The sequence below is a fragment of the Gorilla gorilla genome, chromosome 8 (genome assembly GCF_029281585.2).
Source record: "Gorilla gorilla gorilla isolate KB3781 chromosome 8, NHGRI_mGorGor1-v2.1_pri, whole genome shotgun sequence".
NCBI lineage: Eukaryota > Metazoa > Chordata > Mammalia > Primates > Hominidae > Gorilla > Gorilla gorilla.
The window spans coordinates 45,169,946-45,189,047 of NC_073232.2; the positions used below are offsets into that span (position 1 = coordinate 45,169,946).

The 19,102-nt window shown below is 50.8% G+C and overlaps 1 protein-coding gene across 12 annotated transcripts in view; it reads right to left on the bottom strand.

The window, feature by feature from the left end:
• Positions 1 to 5,960: 5,960 nt before the first annotated feature.
• The window catches only part of PALD1 (phosphatase domain containing paladin 1), a 116,952-nt gene continuing 103,810 nt past the window's right edge, over positions 5,961 to 19,102 (bottom strand). For 4 of the 12 annotated variants that reach the window (XM_063710024.1, XM_063710023.1, XM_063710022.1 and 1 more), the window contains 2 exons: positions 16,088 to 16,243; positions 5,961 to 9,704 (listed from right to left, as the gene is read on the bottom strand). In XM_063710024.1, the coding sequence (XP_063566094.1) occupies positions 9,486 to 9,704; positions 16,088 to 16,243 (375 nt within the window). In that variant the 3' untranslated portion in view covers positions 5,961 to 9,485. Of the gene's footprint in view, positions 9,705 to 12,048; positions 13,925 to 16,087; positions 16,244 to 19,102 lie in introns of those variants that run through there. The other 8 variants (XM_055353536.2, XM_055353538.2, XM_055353537.2 and 5 more) reach the window with 6 other exon arrangements.

The window sequence follows — 19,102 nt, forward strand, 5'->3', positions numbered from 1 at the left end:
TGTACAGGAAGGTCTAGCCTTTATAACAAAAGACAAGAAAAAGAAATACTAATTATACATATTAGAAAGAAATTAAATAGGTATTATTTGCAGATAATATCATCATCTATCTCCAAAATCCAAGACAAGTTTTTAAAAACTTAGTTATTAAGTGGGTTCAAGAATATGGCCAAATTCAAACAAAAGGAAATATTTATTTTTTCCTACATGAGCACTAATCAATCAGAAAACTTAGTTATTAAGTGGGTTCAAGAATATGGCCAAATTCAAACAAAAAGAAATATTTATTTTTTCCCGCATGAGCATTAATTAGTCAATCAGAAACTGTAATAGAAAAAAAAACATAATTTCAAAAAATAAACCATGAATAAATTTCATGAGAAGTAGGTATGACTTAAAAGAGGAGTGTTAATAACTTTTATTATTAAAAGACACAAAAGAAACCTTAATAAACATAGGGAAAAAACATATTCCTTAATGGGAACACACAATATTATAAAAGTGCCCATTCTCCCTAAATTAGTCAATAAATTAAATGTAATTTCAATCAAAATACCAACGAGATTTTTAAATAGAAGTCCATATGCTGGTTCTAAAATCCATTTGGAAATGAAAGTACACTGGAACACTCCAGAAGTATAGAAGAATGAAAAAGAAAGAATGAATGAAAGAAGGAGAGAATGAGGATGGGAGACAGAAGGAGGAAGGGAGAAAGAACAAGAACTTGAGAAGACCTCCAAAAAAATCAATGGAGAGACTAGAGTACAGATATAGAATATGTCTCCCTTGCAATCACAGAAAACCCAACCCAGCTCACTTAAGCACAAAAGGATCTGGGTTGTCAGTTAAAAGTTTTGTGGGCATAGGGGTAACCTGGCTCTAGACATGATGGGGTATGGCAGCTAAAGGGCAAGAGCAGTTGCCTCAGCTCAATTCCACTGGCCTTGGTGTGTTGGTTTCATTTTCATATTTGTTTTCACCTTGTGGCTGTGTGACAACTGTAGCCACGTCTGGCCTCTCCCTTTTAAGTTCCACAAGAATAGTTAACACTCTTCCAGTCACTCAGACAAATGCCAGGGATAAGCTCTCATTGGGTGTAATTGGCCGGCTGAGTCACATGGCCAGCCCTGGGCCAATGGCAGTGCCAGGACAATGAGATGCACAAATTGGCTCAAGCCTTGGTTCTTGTTCCTGCTGGGGATGGGGAAAATCAGACATGGTTACCAGAAGGATGAATGGAGGCCAGGAGCAACAACAACCCCGTCTACTCTATGGACTCAGGTATAAGTGCTTACTTCACATGTGATGAAAACCATAGTTCCAGTAGGGGGGAAATGTGGCTATTCCATAAATAATGTAGGCCAGCCTGGTGCAGTGGCACGTGCCTGTGGTCCCAGCTACTTGGGAGGCTGAGGCAGGAGGACTGCTTGAGGCCAAGAGGTCAACACCAGCCTGAGCAACATAGCAAGATCCCATCTCTAAAATAATAATAACAAATAATAATAAATGTGGGCCAACTGGATATCCATTTCGGAAAAAAAAATTCACTATCTCATGTCATTCACAAAAGTTTATTCCAGATGAATTAAAGCATTAAACATAAAAGACAACACTGTAGAAATATTCAAAGAAAACATAGGAAAGAGATCTAGAACCTTGGGTAGGGAAGGCTTGCTTACACAAGTCACAAAATACACCATGTATAAATTGAACAACTTCTCTACGACAAAATACACTAAAAACGTTACAAGACCTGAGACAAACTGGGAGAAAGAACTGACTGTATATCTATCTACCTACCCACAAAACAAATTATATTAAAATTTTATGCCTGTTAATTAAAAAAAGACAATCTAGTAGAAAAATGGGCATATACATAACAGAATAAATTCAAATGGCCAGTAAACATATGAAAGGATGTTCCAACCTCATTACTAATCTGGAAAAGTCAAGTTAAGGTAAAAATAAAAGACTTTTTTTCTTATCAGATTGGCAAAAATTAAAAGGATTGGCGACCTCAAATGTTAAGGCAGGAATGGGGAAATGGATACTTTCATAAACTGTGAAAGGCTATGAGTGTTTAATTCAGCTTAGATGCCGTCATTTAGTTCAAAGAAAGAATAACAATTACTTTTGAAGGGCAAAGACACTGTGCAGGTTTGTTGATGGTGAGGTGGGCGGATGTGGGAAAAGGAAAGAATAGCCAAGAGGGGGTGCAAAGTGAAACTCAGAAGGCCCATAGATAATCTACCAGTGACTCAGAGAACACAAGCCATTTCCCATTCTTGTGGCTGTAGAGGGGAACCTCTTGAAAGTACACAGGGGTTTAAATAACATCAAGTCAGAGAACCACAAGAATTTGACGGAGGGCTTTCAAAGTCATCATGCTTTCCCCTTAGTCTCCTCCCCGAGTCACCCCAGCCTGGGCACTCTCCCAGGATCTACCTTTCTCTCCTCTCAACCTGTCATCGAAAATGGCAGAGAGGATTACCATATCCAGCCCTGAAACAAGCAAGGATTTGGCATCAGACACAGGTATCTCTAGCTGTAAAATAACACCTTGTGGTATTGCTGGAGGGTTGAACGAGATGACGACTGTAAAAGAAACCAGATATAATGCTTGACAAAGTAATCTAATAAAGGACATCATAAAATAAGCAAAGGTTATTGATCTGAAACTAGGTCAGCTCCAGCATAGACCGAGACACACAGGAATGGAGAGGACAGGCTCTAAGACAGCATGTGTATCTAATGGTATTTTAAAGCTAAAAAATAAATGCAACATATATGATAAAGTTATCATCTTAACAAATCAATAGGAAAGGGGTCAAGTGTGTGGCTCACCCTGTAATCCCAACACTTTGGGAGACTGAGGTGGGAGAATCACTTGAGCCCAGAAGTTCAAGACAAGCCTGGCCAACATAGTGAGACCCCATCTCTACAAAAAAAAGAAAATTCAAAAATTAGCCGAGTGTGGTGGCATATGCCTATAGTTCCAGCTACTCTGGAGGCTGAGGTGGGAGAATCACTTGAGCCTAGGAGGTCGAGGGTGCAGTGAGTTATGATTGCACCACTGCACTCTAGCCTGGGTGATAAAGTAAGACCCTGTCCCAGAAGCAGCACAGAATTTAAAAAAGAAAAAGAAAAGAAAAGAAAGAGAAAGGGAGAAAGGGAGAAGAAAAGGAGAAGGGCAGAAAGAAAGAAAAGAAAGAGAGAGAAAGAGAGAGAGGGAGGGAGGGAGAGAGGAAGGAAGCGAGGAAGGGAGGGAGGGAGGGAAAGAGAAGGAGAAAGAGAAAGAAAGAGGAAGGAAGGAAGGAAAGAATGAAAGAAAGAAAAGAAAGAAAGAAGGAAGGAAAGAAAGAAAAGGAAGAAAGAAAGAACAAAAAGAAAGAATGAATGAATGAAAGAAAGAGAAAGAGGAACGAAGGAAGGAGAGAAAGAGAGAGAAAGAAAGAAAGAGAAAAGAAAGAGGAGGAAGGAAGGAAGGAAGGAAGGAAAGGAAGGAAGACAAACGCCCAAACAAAAAAGTCAGCAAAGGACATAAACAATTCATAACAGAAAAAAAAATGGCCAAAACACATGAAAAAAATCCAACTTCACTATTAGTTAAAAAGAAATAAAATTGAACAAATATGAGATCCCATTCTGAGTCATAAAACTGTGGGCAGTGCTAGCAAGGCTGGGAAAGAGCATGCCCACTCACTGCTATCTGAGACTCTGAAACAGGGCATTTCTAAAGGACAAACTGAAGGTACATATGGAAAGCCTTCAAAATGAAGCTTCCCTTTGTTTAGGAGATAACCAGAGGTTTGCACTTCCATCCACAGATTTGGAGGCACCAACCCAGATGGCTACAGCCTCCTCCATCCACAGGGAAGATTAAGCAACAGTTCCCTGACCCATGACCACCATCGTGGACAGGACCTGCCCCCTCTCTTGAGATGGCAGCACAGGGCAGGGCAAGAAGCAGCTCTTAGTCTGCTGGAACTGTACCATGTGAAGCTGGAAACCAGGGTGGTCATTTTCACCAAGCAGTGCCACAGCAGTGCCGGCCTTCAGAGACAAAGCAGGTGCCCAGAGAGGCTGAGACAAGGCAGAGGGTGGGTTGTTCAGGTCTGTGCAAGAAAGCTATTTGGCGAAACACCTGTGAAGAACAAAGGAGGAAACAGAAGGCAACAGGAAGGGCCTTCAAACCACAGTGTGGCTCTAATACCCACAAAAAGAGAGAGGGAAAGAGCCAGAGAAATAAAATCCTAAGCCCCTCAACTGACCAAATGGACCACCTCTTGGCCTAGGGAACCCCCGAGAAACCTTAAAAATGGAGTTCCCGGACATGATGGAACAGGAGGTTGGACAGGCCTCATTATGCCCCCTCCCTCCCTAACCATTAGGCTTTCTTCTCTAAGGGTTAAACAGAAACCACTGCTTCACGCTGGTACCAACCAACTGCCTAACACAGCCCCTCCCCTTTTGCAGCTTGACACAGCAACCGCTAAGCAGTCCCTCCTGATAAAAAAAAAAAAAAAAAAAAAAAAAAAAAAAAAAAAACCCTGGCCACAGAGTGGTTCTGGCCAGTCTCCAGAAGCTGCACCCAGAGGGCCTTCGTGTCCTCTGCTTCCCGTTTTAATGTAGAGGGCCTAACTGTAATACATTTAAATGTTAAGTCTCCACCCCAAAGTGAATCTGGGACACGTGTTACATACATGTTACCCTACTACGAATGCCCTTGCCTCCCCTTTGTGAATATTCATTGCTGCTCCTATAACCTGTTGAATATGTATATCTGGACACCCTATTCAGCATAAATCCCTGTCTTATTCTCCCCACCTTCGAAGTGTCTGTTTCTGGCTTCTGGCCAGAGGCTACGTTTCCCAGCCTGTCAGAATGACCACCCAGCAGGTTGCAACCCTTTATGAGAAATAAAGCTCTCCTTTCCAAATGTGTATGAACCTCATCTTTCCTCAGTAGACACAACAAGCCTGACACTGCAGGGTAGCTCTGGGCAACTCTTGGTCAGACCAATGGGGAGGCTCCCAGCCTGGCTGCAGGATGGAGGGGCAGACACAGCCAGCTCTATATCCCTGCCCTGCTCAGTCAGCAGCCTGTGGGTGGAGTGTGCTGGATGGGGGAGCAAGGCCTTGGCACGAACACTGTGTTGGATCCAGAGGTGCAATTGCTGGAAGGTGGTCCAACTGTTCTCTCTGCAGCAGCAGCAGGCTGTCCTGAGGGGAGAAGTGAGTGGTGCACCCCTATGGAGGACACAGAGGGAGCTTCCAGGACTCCCCGGGCAGCCTCCTAGTCCCAGTCCCTGCTGCATTCCTGCCATGGTCCTCTGCTGGTCATATATATATATATATGGTTTTTTTTTTGTTTTTTTGTTTTTTTTTTGAGATAGAGTCTCTCTCTTTCACCCAGGCTGGAGTGCAGTGGCGCGATCTTGGCTCACTGCAACCTCTGCTGCCTCAGCCTCCCGAGTAGCTGGGATTACAGGTGCCTGGCACTAATTTTTATATTTTTAGTGGAGACAGATGTTTCACCATCTTGGCCAGGTTGATCTTGAACTCCTGACCTCATGATCCACCCACCTCAGCCTCTCAAATTGCTGGGATTACAGGTTTGAGCCACCGTGCCATGGAGTCATATTTTTTACACTCTCCCTCTTTGCTTAAGCTATCTGGGGCTGTTTTCTGAAATATGTCACCCAAAGGAGTCTAATTATTACCTGTACAAAGATTTGTGTTTGAAGACATTATTTGAAGTATTGTTGTAAGTTTTGACATTAAAAACCCCAATGCAAGTCTATATATCTTGTTAGAGGTTTGAATTACACAGGTGTATGCATTTGTAAAAACTCATCAAATGGGCTGGGCGCGGTGGCATACGCCCGTAATCCCAGCACTTTGGGAGGCTGAGCTGGATGGATTATTTGAGGTCAGGAGTTCAAGACCAGCCTGGCCAACATGGTGAAAACCCGCCTCTACTAAAAATACAAAAATTGTTAAGTAAGATTGGCTAGGTCCAGGTTCATTCTGCCTCTGCACAGTGAATAAATCATGATGACATGGGTTTTGCAAAAGAGAAAGATTTATTTGCAAGGGCAATACATGAGGAGGTGGGAGAACAGCTCTCAAAACCACCCCCACCCGACCCTTGAGGATAAGGCTTAAGGATATTTACAGGTAAGGGAAGTGGGATGATCTAAATCATGGGGACAGGTGATTGGCAGTGGGAAAAAAATGAAGTGACAGGTTCCTCCTGAGCAAGGGTAGTCAGGCTTCACGGCACTTCACAGGGCACATGTAACAAAAATGGTGGCATTTGCATGATCTGAGGGTGGAGTTGTCGGCCCTCTGACTTCAAAAGGCCACCCCTTAGGCACTTGGGCAGTCTAGGATGAAGGATCGGGGTCTCAGCTAGTTTGAACTAGACAGGCGCTGGCCAAGTTCCTGAAAAACACTGAAGTGAATATTACCATGGTGACCTATGAATGTTATCTATAAAGTAGCCAGTGAAGGTTAAGTTCCAGTGTTCAGCGGTGAGGCCTTCAGCTACCACAGCCTTCAGCTTCATAGAAAAAGCTTGGGAGGGGGAGAATTAAAAAAGCAACCCAAAGCAAGCAGGGCAGGTAGACCTGATGGAATTAGCCCGTTTTCAATGTTGTGTGTAAAGAACTTAGTGCAGGCCTCAGCACACAGTCAGTGCGCAACAGACCCTGGCATCTGTCCTGCCCTCCTTTAGGCCAAGGTGGAGAGGGAGAAGTGCTTTTTCTCCTTTTCCCTCAGGCTACGTAGAGGCAAGAGGGGGAAGGATCAGTCTGCTATTGCCAAGGAAGGGACACCACCCAGAGAAGGCAGTGACTGGTCAAGGTCCCCAGCAGGCTCTAGAATTAAAGTCACTCTGGAGCTTCCTGTCCCAAACCTGCTGTACTGAGCAATGCAAAGCAGGCAGGTTTTCTGGAAGCCAGGCTGTCTGCCCTAACCCAACCGAACACATTTATGGAAATTCCTGCTACACTCTCCCAGGGCCGATGTGCCAAGGGTTCTCCCGCTGTTGGCTTCCTCTGGGAAACCACCAAGTTAGTCCTTCCCAACGACTCTCCCTGACCCACCAACCCCACCTCTGCTCTCATCTTTAGAGAATTCTGCATGGCTTCCCCCAAGAAATACTAAGAAATGCCTTCATGCCTCTTACTGGCTCCTCTAGTGCCAGAGGACACCCAAGCTGAGGTGCTGCATTCCGAGAGCCAGTGGTGCCCTCTGCCCCTGACCCCCTGCCATCACTCATGAGTAATGTCACTTCCATACCACTAACTCAGATACTCCTCAGATGGACTCTTCTGCTCCAGGGCTCCTAATAACATACTCTACAGAACAAGACAATTCCTGCAGTGAGTACCTGCTGTGTGTAAGGCCCAGCAATAGGAACTTCATGGCCATTAACTCTGATCCTTCCACTTACCCTATAAAATAAGCATTTTTTTCTTTTTCTTTTTTTTTGAGATGGAGTCTCACTCTGTCTCCCAGGCTGGAGTGCAGTGGCATGATCTCGGCTCACTGCAACCTCCGCCTCCCAGGTTCAAGTGATTCTCCTGCCTCAACCTCCCGAGTAGCAGGGATTACAGGCACCCACCATCATGCCCAGTTAACTTTTGTAGTTTTAGTAGAGATGGGGTTTCACCATGTTATCCAGGCTGATCTCGAACTCTTGACCTCAGGTGATTCACTCACCTCGGCCTCCCAAAGTGCTGGGATTACAGGCATGAGCCACCACGTCCGGCCCAAAATAAGCATTTTAATCCCACTTACAATTGAGGACATTGTGTCTCAGAGAGGCGGTGTGATTTACCCAAGCTCTTTTGAACTGCTTCACTGTGTGGATGGATGCTGAAACCACGCTTGCTGGCTGAGCAGAAAGGGGTGTGTGTAGCACACAGTATTAGGTGGCCAGAGAAGCAGGCGGGGATGCCACACAGCCAGGGACAGCACAGAGAGGAGAAAGGCCCAACCACCCACGGGGCTGCATGGGTCACAGTGATACCTTTTAAAACCAGAGCCCAGGGAGTAGGAGTGAGAACAGGGAGGGAGATAAAGATACTGGTTGAATTTTCACAACTAGTGGATGGTTACACTGTACTTGTATGAATAAAAGACGAACAGCTTTTTGTAAGAGAAAACCAGTTACAATACATGCGTGCCAATTCTGCAGATACAGTTTGAGGTTTCCACACTGAACACCACAAGAAAGGACCAGGCAGGCGATGGCCGGTGGGCGGCTTCATTCTTCCTGTTCATCCAAAACCAGTTCTTGTGACAAGTAGAGAAACCAAAGGCCCTTTGTGGATGGGCCCTTCTCAGGGTCTGGCCAGATCTCAAGTCTGGCTAAAGGATGGGAGAGCGGGTGCAGAGATTAAGAAGAGCTCAGACCATCAATGCTATATGGTTTCCGGGGTGCGGTGGTCCCACCCGACACCACAGGCCCCCTGGCTCCCCCTGGGTCCACAACATCGCTGGTTCCTTGTTCTAGAAGCTCCAGAAGAGAGGGAAGTGGGGTCCTGGCTGGTTCTGGCCTATCACACCGCCACTGTTCTCCAAACCCTGCCCCACCCTAGCTCTCACGACACCTGGTGAAAATGATTTGTTCATTCTCTCTTGTCCTTGCAGTGCCACCAGCTCCTGGAAGGCAGGCTGTCCCCGTCCACAGCTCCCTGGTGCCTGGCATGGTGCCTGGTCTGTGTAGATGCCCAATTTTGCAGTGATCTGCTGCATCACTGCCCACAGCTGACATGCACAGACCTCCCCCTTGCACATGTCCCCTTATACACAGAACACTAAGGGCACTCATCACCACACTAAGGGGTGCACGTCCCAGGTGGACCCAGCTAAGGCCCGCCTTGTCTGGGCAAACTGGTGTGACAGGACCCCCAGAAGATTGAGGGGCTTCCAGGAAAGAACATGTCTTAAGGGAGTGGGAGCCAGGCATATCAAGGCTGCTAGCCTGGGGTACCGGGTCTCCACCAGGGCAGCAGGGAAGACAGGGTGGAGGCTTAACCAGGGACCTGGCCAAATCCTTGGTTAAAAGTAGGCACAGACCCAAGGTCAAGTCCCGCCTGACACGGCACAGCCTGGGCACCTGAAATGGGGGTGGGGGTAGGGTCAGGGATGTCTGAAGTCCTGGAAGCAATGAGGATGCCACATGACAGTGACCACACATGTAGGTCAATGGGGGACTCCTTCTGAGCACCCACAGGGCTTGGAGAGAGAGACTGGGCAAAGTCAGCTAAAACTGATTGTATACTCACAGGCACTGTCAGGCACTGTCCTAAAGGTTGCATGTATATTAACTCATTTTTTAATATTATAATTCAGCAATATGTACTGGTATTTAAGAAAGAGACATAACAAAGAATGTATCAAAACATCACTAGTGGCCAGGCGCAGTGGCTGACACCTGTAATCCCAGCACTTTGGGAGGCCAAAGCAGGTGGATCACCTGAGGTCAGGAGTTTGAGACCAGTCTGGCCAACATGGCGAAACCTTGTCTCTATTAAAAATACAAAAATTAGCTGGGTGTGGTGGTGCGTGCCTAAAATCCCAGCTGCTTGGGAGGCTGAGGCCAGAGAATCGCTTGAACCCAGGAGGTGGAGGTTGCAGCAAGCCAAGATCGCGCCACTGGACTCCAGCCTGGGCGACAGAAAAAGATTTCATCTAAAAAAAAAAAAAAAAAAAAATCACTAGTTTAGATTAACACAGAGGAAAGATCAGACTAAATGGTACTTTCTTAAAATGAGCTGCTAAGTTGTATATGTTTACGGTGTACAAAAGGATGTCTTGAGGTATATATACGTTGTGAAGTGGCTAAGTCAAGATATTTAACATACACCTTACCTCACATACTTATCATTTGGTGACACATAGCTACCAAGTTACAAGAACACTTAAAATCTTCTCTCAGCAATTTTCAAATATACAACATTGTTATCAACTGTAGTAAGCATGATATACAATAGATCCCTTGAACTTACTCTAACCGAAATGCTGTGAACTTTGACCAACATCTCCCCAACCTCACCCCATTCCACCCCAGCCTCTGGTAACCACCATGTTACTCTGAGTTGGATTTTTTTAGACTACACATATGAGATCATGTGATACCTGTCTTTTTGTGCCTGGCTTATTTCACTCAGGATAGTGTTCCCCAGGTTCACTCATGCTGTCACAAATGACAGGATTTTTTTTTTTTTTTTTTTTTTTTGAGACAGAGTTTTGCTCCATGGCCCAGGCCGGAGTGCAGTGGCGTGATCTCAGCTCACTGCAACCTCCACATCCCGGGTTCAAGTGATTCTCCTGCCTCAGCCTCCCAAGTAGCCGGGATTACAGGCACCCACCACCACATCTGCTAATTTTTGTATTTTAAGTAGAGATGGGGTTTCATCATGTTGAGCAGGCTGGTCTCGAACTCCTGACCTCAAGTGATCCACTCACCTCGGCCTCCCAAAGTGCTGGGATTACAGACGTGAGCCATTGTGCCTGGCCGGGATTTCCTTTTTAAAGGCTGAATAGTATCCCATTGTATACAGACCACATTTTCTTTATCCATTCATCCACTGATGGACACACTGATCCCACGTCTTGGCTACTGTGAATAATGCTGCAGTGAACATGGGGTGCATGTTCTCTCTGACACACGGATTCCATTTCCTTTGCATGTGTACCCAGGAGTAGGATGGCTGGATCATACATAGTCCTATTTTTGGTTTTCTGAGGACCCCCCACCCCAGTGTTTTCCAGAACGTGTGTACTAACCGACAATACCACCAACAGGGTGCGAGGGTTTCCTGTCTCCACATCCTCACCAGCACTTCTCTTCTGTCTCTTCCTGCAGCCATCCTAACAGGTGTGAGGTGGTTTCCATTGCCTTTCCCTGGTGATTAGTGATACCAGACATTTCTTTCATATGCCTGTGGGTCATTTGTGTGTGTTCTTTTGAGTTACTTGCTTTTTTACTATTGTATTGTTTGGGTTTCCTATGGATTTGGGATACTAACCCCTTATCAGATGGATGGTTTGCAAATGCCGTCTCCTATTCGGTAGGCTCCCTAACTCTGCTGATTGCTCCTTTGCTGTGCGGGGTTCACTCATTTAACATGAGGGCTGAGATGCTGCTGACCAGCAGGAGCTACTGAAATGTGGGTCAGTGCCATTCATGTCATTGCTAAGCGCCCTCCCACAGGCTACAGCAGGCCCAGGGGAACTCGGGAACACACACAGGCACACCCACTCACTCCTGTGTGTCCCCACATCCCAGGGAGAGAATGGCAGAGCCACCCCCACCCCCACCCCAGTGTACACAGCTCTACACTGGTGTCCAGAAGCCACACAGAGCATTCTTGCACCTAGAGAAGGCAAATTCCATACCCTGCTGGGCTGGGAAAGAACCCCCGGGGCCTTCTCTCCTAGTCTGGGGAGAACACCAACCCTAGGGGCGGTGGGGGCTCTGGGTTCCATTCTGCCCACCCCAGCTGACCTCGGAACTACAACCTTGTTCCCCTAACCCTGCAAGCATGGGGGAAGAGGCCTGGAGTCAGTGCTGTCTCTACCCCACCCTCCCCACTGACTCTTTAAATGCCAGCACTCAACCAGGGGTGAGGTGTGTTCAATCAACCAGAGGCCCGAAGGGGTCAGATGGGGCCTACAGGGGTTAGGGGAGAAAATGGAGGCTGAGATCCAGGCTCCTTCACAGGCCCCCAATTCCACTTTGCTCTATACTGTTTCCCTAGATGCAGCAATCCTTCATACGTTAGTGAGAATTCGCTGGTTCTGTTGCTTTCTTCAAGGAGGAGCTCAGCCTGACATCCAGTGTAAGAGGGTGAGGCAAAACTGGGGATGCATGTCTGCAAAAACCCGCCTGCTCTAGAGCTGGAAGTGCCAAGAACAGGTGCTCTCAACTCACTCTGCCTGCCCACCCTTACTCTGAAGGGGCAGGGACCCCAGCCTGTTGTACCAGTTCTAGAACGTCTGTCTGACACTAAAGACATATTAGCAGCCAGGTGCACTCACATTAGCTGTTTTTAATGCTTAAAAGCTCTGTACAAAAAAAAAAAAAAAAATCACAAATGAATCCTCACAACACCCCTGTGAGGTAGGTAGGTAAGTATTATTTTCCCATTTTACAGATGGGGAAACTGAGGCAGAGAGGTGATGTGATCAGCCAGTGGTCCCAACACAGCTGAAAGTCAGAGCCAACCATGAGAACACAAAGGATCCCTCCCCATTCAGTCCCATCTCTGACTCCGCATCTAGACCTTGTCTGCAAAGAAATTAAAACGTCTTAATCCATGCAAAAATAAAAACAATAAACCTGAAAAGGTAGTGAACAGACATACAGTAGTTCTGCAAAAGAATTCAGCCAAGGGGGTCAAATATTTTCCAATATTGGATAAACGGGAACAACTTCGGCCTCCTCCCCTTTTCAAATATCATGACCAATGACACATCCTTTTTTTTTTTTCCTGCAGAAGTACACGAGCCTAACCAAAGACAGGCTTTCCTGGTCCCAGTGAGCCAAGCAAGGTGGACAGCCTCCTCACTGTTCAGCTCCTGGGTTTCAGCAAGCACCAGTCCCCAGCTGGAAGAGCTGCAAGGCTCAACTCAAACATGGCACTTCTCTGCCACCTGTTCCCAGCAGCCTTCCCGCTGCGTGGAAACAGTGGATCCCAGCGGCCTCTAACTCAGCAGGGTCTGGCCTTTTCTGCTCCCACCGGAAGGCAGGCTTAAAGATGCTCAGCAAGGATGGCCTGGAACCCAGGTGATCCCCTCCCACCACCCTCAGTGCACCCTTGCACACCTCACTGTCCATGAGGACCACCCCAGCAACCACCCTCAGCTAGCACTCCTTGGGGCTCCTGCTGCAGCAGGTGGGGGCACCAGGCCATCCTGGGCTGCCGGGACAGAGAGAGATGCCGGGGGACCTGCAGCTCCAGGCCTTGGCTTCCTCTGTGCCTCCTGCCCAGGTTCCCAGACAAGTGGAGCAGGCCTCTTCCTCTGTGCTGCGTTCGCCCCCTGGAAGCTCTTTCCTCCCCATGAGAGGGGCTCCCTGAAGTCTCCAGCTCCTTGAGAAACCTCCACCATCCTGCCAGCCCCACCAGGCTGGGTAGGTTGTCATTCCTGAAGTCTCCCAGGTTGGAGATGGAGGCATGAGAGTCCAGAAAACTGGGTGAAGCTGCCTTTCACATAATAGATCTATCCAGAACACTGTCCCCTCCACCCACCTCAGGCTGCCAGACGCCCGAGGGCAGTGCTTGGGCAGCAAGAAGGGGAGCGGCAATGGCAGAGCAGCAGGAGTAAGGAAGTGGGGAGCTACCAGTGGCCGGGTCTGCTCTGTGCCAGGGGCTGCCAGGCCAATCTGAGAGCGGGGAGAAGAGGACAGAGAGATCCACAGTGTTTGGCAACTGGGGGAGTGAGCCCCTTGGAGGCTGAACGCTGGCCTGTCTGCAAGGTGCACACAGCAGTGTGCACCTTGTGAGCACTCCAGTGAGTGCTCCTCCCTGGAGGTCAGCCATACACCTTGGTGGTTTGCAAGGGATGGCTGTGCTGTCTCCCTGTCCTATAAAAAGTTCTTTCTAAAAAGGCTCCCAACTCCGCCCAGTCTCTCCAGGAAGCGGGGGAATCATTTCAAGGCCAGCACCCCTCAGGGCCACTCCCAGCCAAGAGCACCTCAGACACCCCGGGCCTGCGTGGGGCCCTGTGGGTGGGGGGACAGGGAGTAAGGCCCCCTACAGCAAGTCCTCGGGGGCGGAGGGCTCGAGGCTGCAGCTCTGCTCCTGCCACCGGTAGCGCAGCCTGGAGAAGGGCTGGTCCTCCCCGCTCTCCAGCTCGGGGAAGCCCAGCTCATTAAGGATCTCGTAGATGCCAGCCTTCGATGCCACCTGGGAGGAGAGCAGAGGCAGGAGCAGTGTTTCAGGGGAGGAAGGGTGCCACTAAGGCCACTGAGTTCTGAAGATGAGTCTGTGGCCTGTGAACTTGGTGACCTGAACAAGTTTGCACCTTGACTTCCGTTAACTTCTCTGAGCGTCAGTTTCCTCATAGCAAGGAAAAGACTCTACCTCACAGGACTGTCTCAAGGAGGACTCTACACATACAGAAAGTACTGGGCAGACAGTGAGTGCTCCACGCAGAGAGCAGCGAGGGAGGCCAGGCACACACTGGGCCCTGTGCAGCTTGATGCTCCCATGTGGACGCCCAGGAGCAGGGCCTAAAGGGACGGCTGGAGGAAGAACGTGGATGCAGGGGCAGGTAAGCCTCTGCCCCAGGTGGGCTAGCTGGAGGCACCCCTGGACACTCAGCCCTGCCGCCCAGCAGCCCAGACCCTGGCACCAGACTCAAACCATCCACAACCAGTCCCCTTCTCTCTCCACCATCCTGGGGAAGGGGAGGGTGCAGCCTCCACTTAGAACAAAGGAATGGGTCCATCCCGCTCTGGCTCTGGGGCCGCCCTCACTGCTACCCTCCACTCATCCGCAGGAGAGAGGGGCTGAGGTCCCGAGGCTGGAACCCACACTTCTGCCTGGACCGGCAGCCCTCCTTCCTTGACCTCCCCCAGTGGGGGATTCAGCTGGGGAGGGGATCAAGCTTCCTCTCGGCCCCAGGCTCCCCCAGTTTCTGCTCTCCAAGCACAACCCAAGCAGGAAGTGTCCTCATCCCCTTCCACCTCCACCCCTCCCCAGGGGCTCGCAGAGGAAGCTGAGCCCAGGCCTGCTCAAGAAGGCACCCCGACATTGCCTTGGTGTGACCCCATCGGTCTCCTGACTCAACACACATCACATGCACCGGGGGCATTTCAAATGCTTCTCCACCTGACGTCCCAAGGCCCACCCTCAAAGCCTGCCACTCTGCCTCCACTCCACTTCACACCTGCCTCAGCCCCCATACCCTTCCTGTGCCCACTCTGGCCAGGTCACCGGCCCCTGCTCTCCACCCACCCACTTCCCAGGAGCTAATTCCAGCCTCCAGTCCAGATTAGAACTGCCAGGATCTGCTGGTGAGGTCTGGAGGGGCCAGCTTCCTGGCAGAGGAGTAATTACAGGCTGCTTTGCCAAGGAGGGAAGGAGGCCTCTCTTCTGACCTAGAGGTGCCAAGGTGGCAGCTCTGCCTCTACAACAACTGAGTGCAAGAAGAGCCAGGAGGCCAGACAGAGAGGATCCAGGAGGCCGGACAGAGAGCATCCAGGAGGCCAGACAGAGAGGATCCAGGAGGCCAGACAGAGAGGATCCAGGAGGCCGGACAGAGAGCATCCAGGAGGCCAGATAGAGAGGATCCAGGAGGCCAGACAGAGAGGATCCAGGAGGCCAGACAGCAAGGGTGGTGTCTTAGGTCAGGATACGGTGGGCTCTGGAGCCAATCAATCAGCCCTAATGCCAACCTTGAACAAGTCACCCACCCTCTCTGTGCTCAGTCTCTGCCTCTGTAAAATGGGAGAGCGACAATCACAGCGTGCTAGACCTGCCTAGTACAGGCTCCAGCAGATGGCACTGTATGTCTCCCCGAGTCCCCAATGCAGCCTTCAGGGCTGGCACCCACAGGATCCACATCACCTCCATGTTAGTGCTAAGGCCAGCAGCTGTGGAGGAGTTGGCTCACTGGCCCAACTGGAGGGAGAAAGGGGCAGGGCCACTACAGCTTCACCCTAGGCCCTCGCGGAGCACAGGTGAGGGCTGACCACAATTGTGGGCATGAAGTGCCCAGGTGGGCCCAGAGCTGTCATGCACGCAAGGGTGGCTGTGGTGACAGGGTCCCAGCCCCAGAGGCTGCCCTGTTCTGTCCCCCACCACTCTGTCCCCTCCCTCCTCATTCATTTGTTCATTCATCAAACTCATCAACTCCCTGCCAGGCACAGACAAACAGCTCGGGACCCAAAGTCAGATTAGACAAACTCTTGGCCAAACAGAAGCCTCCTGCAGAAAGGGGGATGGGGGCTCTTCCCGCCTGTCACGGGGTCCCCGCAGGCCATGTACAGGCACTGCGTGGCTGTGACCCCGCTCCATCTGCAGGAGCCATCACCCCGGCCCCTCTCGGCCTCAGCCTCCCCTCACCTCCTGCATCCAGGTGCTGAAGGGCCTCTGCCAGGAGTCGGCCTTCTCCAGGTGGAGGTACGCGTTGAAGAGAATCAGGCAGACATAGCGCTCCAAGTACTGCAGGCTCCGCAGCTGCAGGCTCCGCATTTCCTGCGCCTCTTTCGCTGCCTTCGCCTGGAGGACAGGACAGGGTGGGGTCAGTGTGGGGGGATCCGTGTCCCCCAACACACAAACATGCCACCCTGCTGCCCTGAGTGCCAGGGCAGGGTGATCCAGCCTCAGAGCTAAGGGCGTTGCCTCCACCTGGGTTACAGGATGAGCAATGGAGCAAGCCGGGGCCGCGGGTCAGGAGCCCACTTCCTACCTGAGAGGCATGCCAAGCCTCCTGGCCTCCCTGAGCCTCCCTCTCCTCGCCATGGAATCATAACCACTGTCCTGTTCTGAGGGGTGAACGGGGACAGCAGGAGAGCTCATTGTAGATACCCTGCATGGCGCCTGAGGTATGCTGAGGCCCTCCCACACGGCAGGACCAATGCCCAGGGTGGGAGGACCCTTACTGCCACTTCCTGCCAACCCCCAATCCTCCAAGGATCAGAGGAAAGGCTTCACTCCTCTCTCTGCTGCCCCTCAGGCCTCCCTCAGCGAGGGTATGAGGGCTCTGACCAGTGGCCTGGGAGGCGCCGATGGCAGGGGTCATCAAGGCTACGTTCTCGAGGCTCTGCCGTGTGGACGCACATCAATCTCCTCCCCTCAATCCACCCCCACACTGGGCCTACTGGGTGGGTGAGTTCATCCTCCAGCCTTGAAGGGGAGAAACCCCATCTTGGCCTCTGAGCCCAAAGGTCCCTAAGTGACTTCCAAAAGTGAAAGGGGTACACATAAAGCCCTCAGATCCCCCAGCCCTCACCCTCTCCAAGGCTGGGGACAGGTAACAGAGAAAGGCCACCTGGCCGAGGAGCAGCAAGAGAGGAAGTGGCTCAGGAGAGGGGTTGGGAGAGGATGTGTGGGTGCAGGGGAGGCTGTGGGGCATCGATCTTTTAAGCAAGCAAGCCTGAGCATCTACATGGGAAATGGCACCAGGCCACGTGCTGGGGCGGAGAGGGACAGCAAAGCCAATTAAAGAGAGATTTCCTAGAGAGTGTGGGAGGGCTGGGCCGTGGAGGCCTGGTGGATTTGCACAGACAGAATGTGGACCAGATGGGGGAAACACAGAAGTGAGGCTGCTGCCTGGAGTGTGGGGGCTGAGAGGGGCTGGACTGTCTGGAGGGAGGATGAGGAGGGACAAGAGGGGGAGCTGGGCTGGATCTATTATGGAAGCCACCTGTCACCTAGAAAGTTTATCCCAGGTCAGCAGTTCACAACCTTGCTGTCCATGAGAAACACGAGGAACTTTAAAATGCAGATGCCTGGGCCCCACCTAGAAAAATCCAATGAGAATCTCAGCAGGGTATAGCCTGGGCATCGGGATTGTCAAAATCCCTCTGGGTGACTCTCTATAGCTAAGGTTACACGTTATGGCTTCAGTACTGGGGAGCCATTGAGGGTTTGAGAGTATGAGTGACTTGTCAACAGAAGATGTATGGGAGATTTGTGCTCAGGAGGAAGGGAACTTAAAGAGGGTCCCTTCTAGGTTCTCCATGATATGGGGGGTCAGGGGACAGGCCACAGGCCAGGGGATAAGGCCCAGGACATGCACAGCCAGGCTCTCCTACAGGGCACCCTGCCCACCCTGCTCCTTCCACCCCTCACAGACATGTCACCCACCCAGCACCCTCCCCTGCATGCTATGGAAGGGGAGTTTGGAAAGCGAAGGCCACACCTCGCCTCACACCCATCCCCTTCTCACCCCATCCCCCAAACCCACAGCAGCTCTCCCTGCTCCAGGAAGAGGACGTGGCACAGGGGTCATCCCTCGGGCACCAGGAACATCTGTGCAAGGGCACAGCAAGCCCCAGCCTCTGGGAGCCGGAAAGGGCTGCTCTCCTCACAGCTGGGCTGCAGCTGGAAGCCCTTCCGCACAGGAACACGACGTCAGCCTACATGCATCTCCTCCCTAGCCCCAGGGTGGGCTCTGCGGCCTCAGACGTGGCACAGCCCACAGTCCCAAGAATCAGAGCTGGAGTAGCCTGAGCAGGGCCTGTGGTCCCCAGCCTCCCACTTCTACCTCCATGGCCTTTGCTGTCTTTGCCTCCAGGGTCGCAGAGTAGATGGTAACTTGCAAAGCCTGCCCACCCATCCAACCAGAAGGAGCTCTGGGGCCCTGGAGATGGGGACAGGGGTGAAAGGTGGACAGCAGGCTGTGCCCAAGAGGGGCGAGGGGACCAGAGCCAGCACTGTGACTCCCTGGGAGACATGAGTCTCATGAGCTGGGTTCAGGTCCTGGTTCTGCCATTTAAACTCACAGGCCCCAGGTTTATGGAAGTAGGATTTCTCAGCAAAGTGAGGGATGAGAAGGCACGTGTGCACCACAGAAAGCTCACTAATCCGCTCATCCATCCAGCAGGGAGGGACCACTACACCGTGCCCATCACCCAAGCCACAAACTGGGGATGCAAAGATGAACTACTCACAGGCCCTGCCCTCCGTGCCTGGAGGGGGATGGAAATAACTTCAAAGCAGCCACAGCAGCTGCAGGCTCAAGGAAGAGGGGACATCTAGGGTGGGTGAAGTCTACAGAGAGGAGGCAGAACGGTGCCTTGAGTGGGGGAGGGCACGAAAGGCAGGAAGGGGGCCCAAGAATGAGGTGAGTCCCCAGGGAACCCCCTCCCAGGGTGGGCAGAGGGAGAGGAGCTCATGGCGGTAGGGGAGGGGTGAAGGTGAGAGGCCAGGCCTGGAGTGGGTATGGAGGCCAAGCCGAGGCCTGGCCCTGCAGACAGAGGCCAGTGAGGGTTTCTGGGGATTTGAGGGCGGGAATGGCCCATGGCTGCCGCAGAAGTGATGGGGCCGCAGAAGTGATGGGGCCGCTGGGGGCAGGATTTGCTTAGAGACTGGGGAGTGAACAACAACAAAGATTTTACCTAAATATAAACCGCA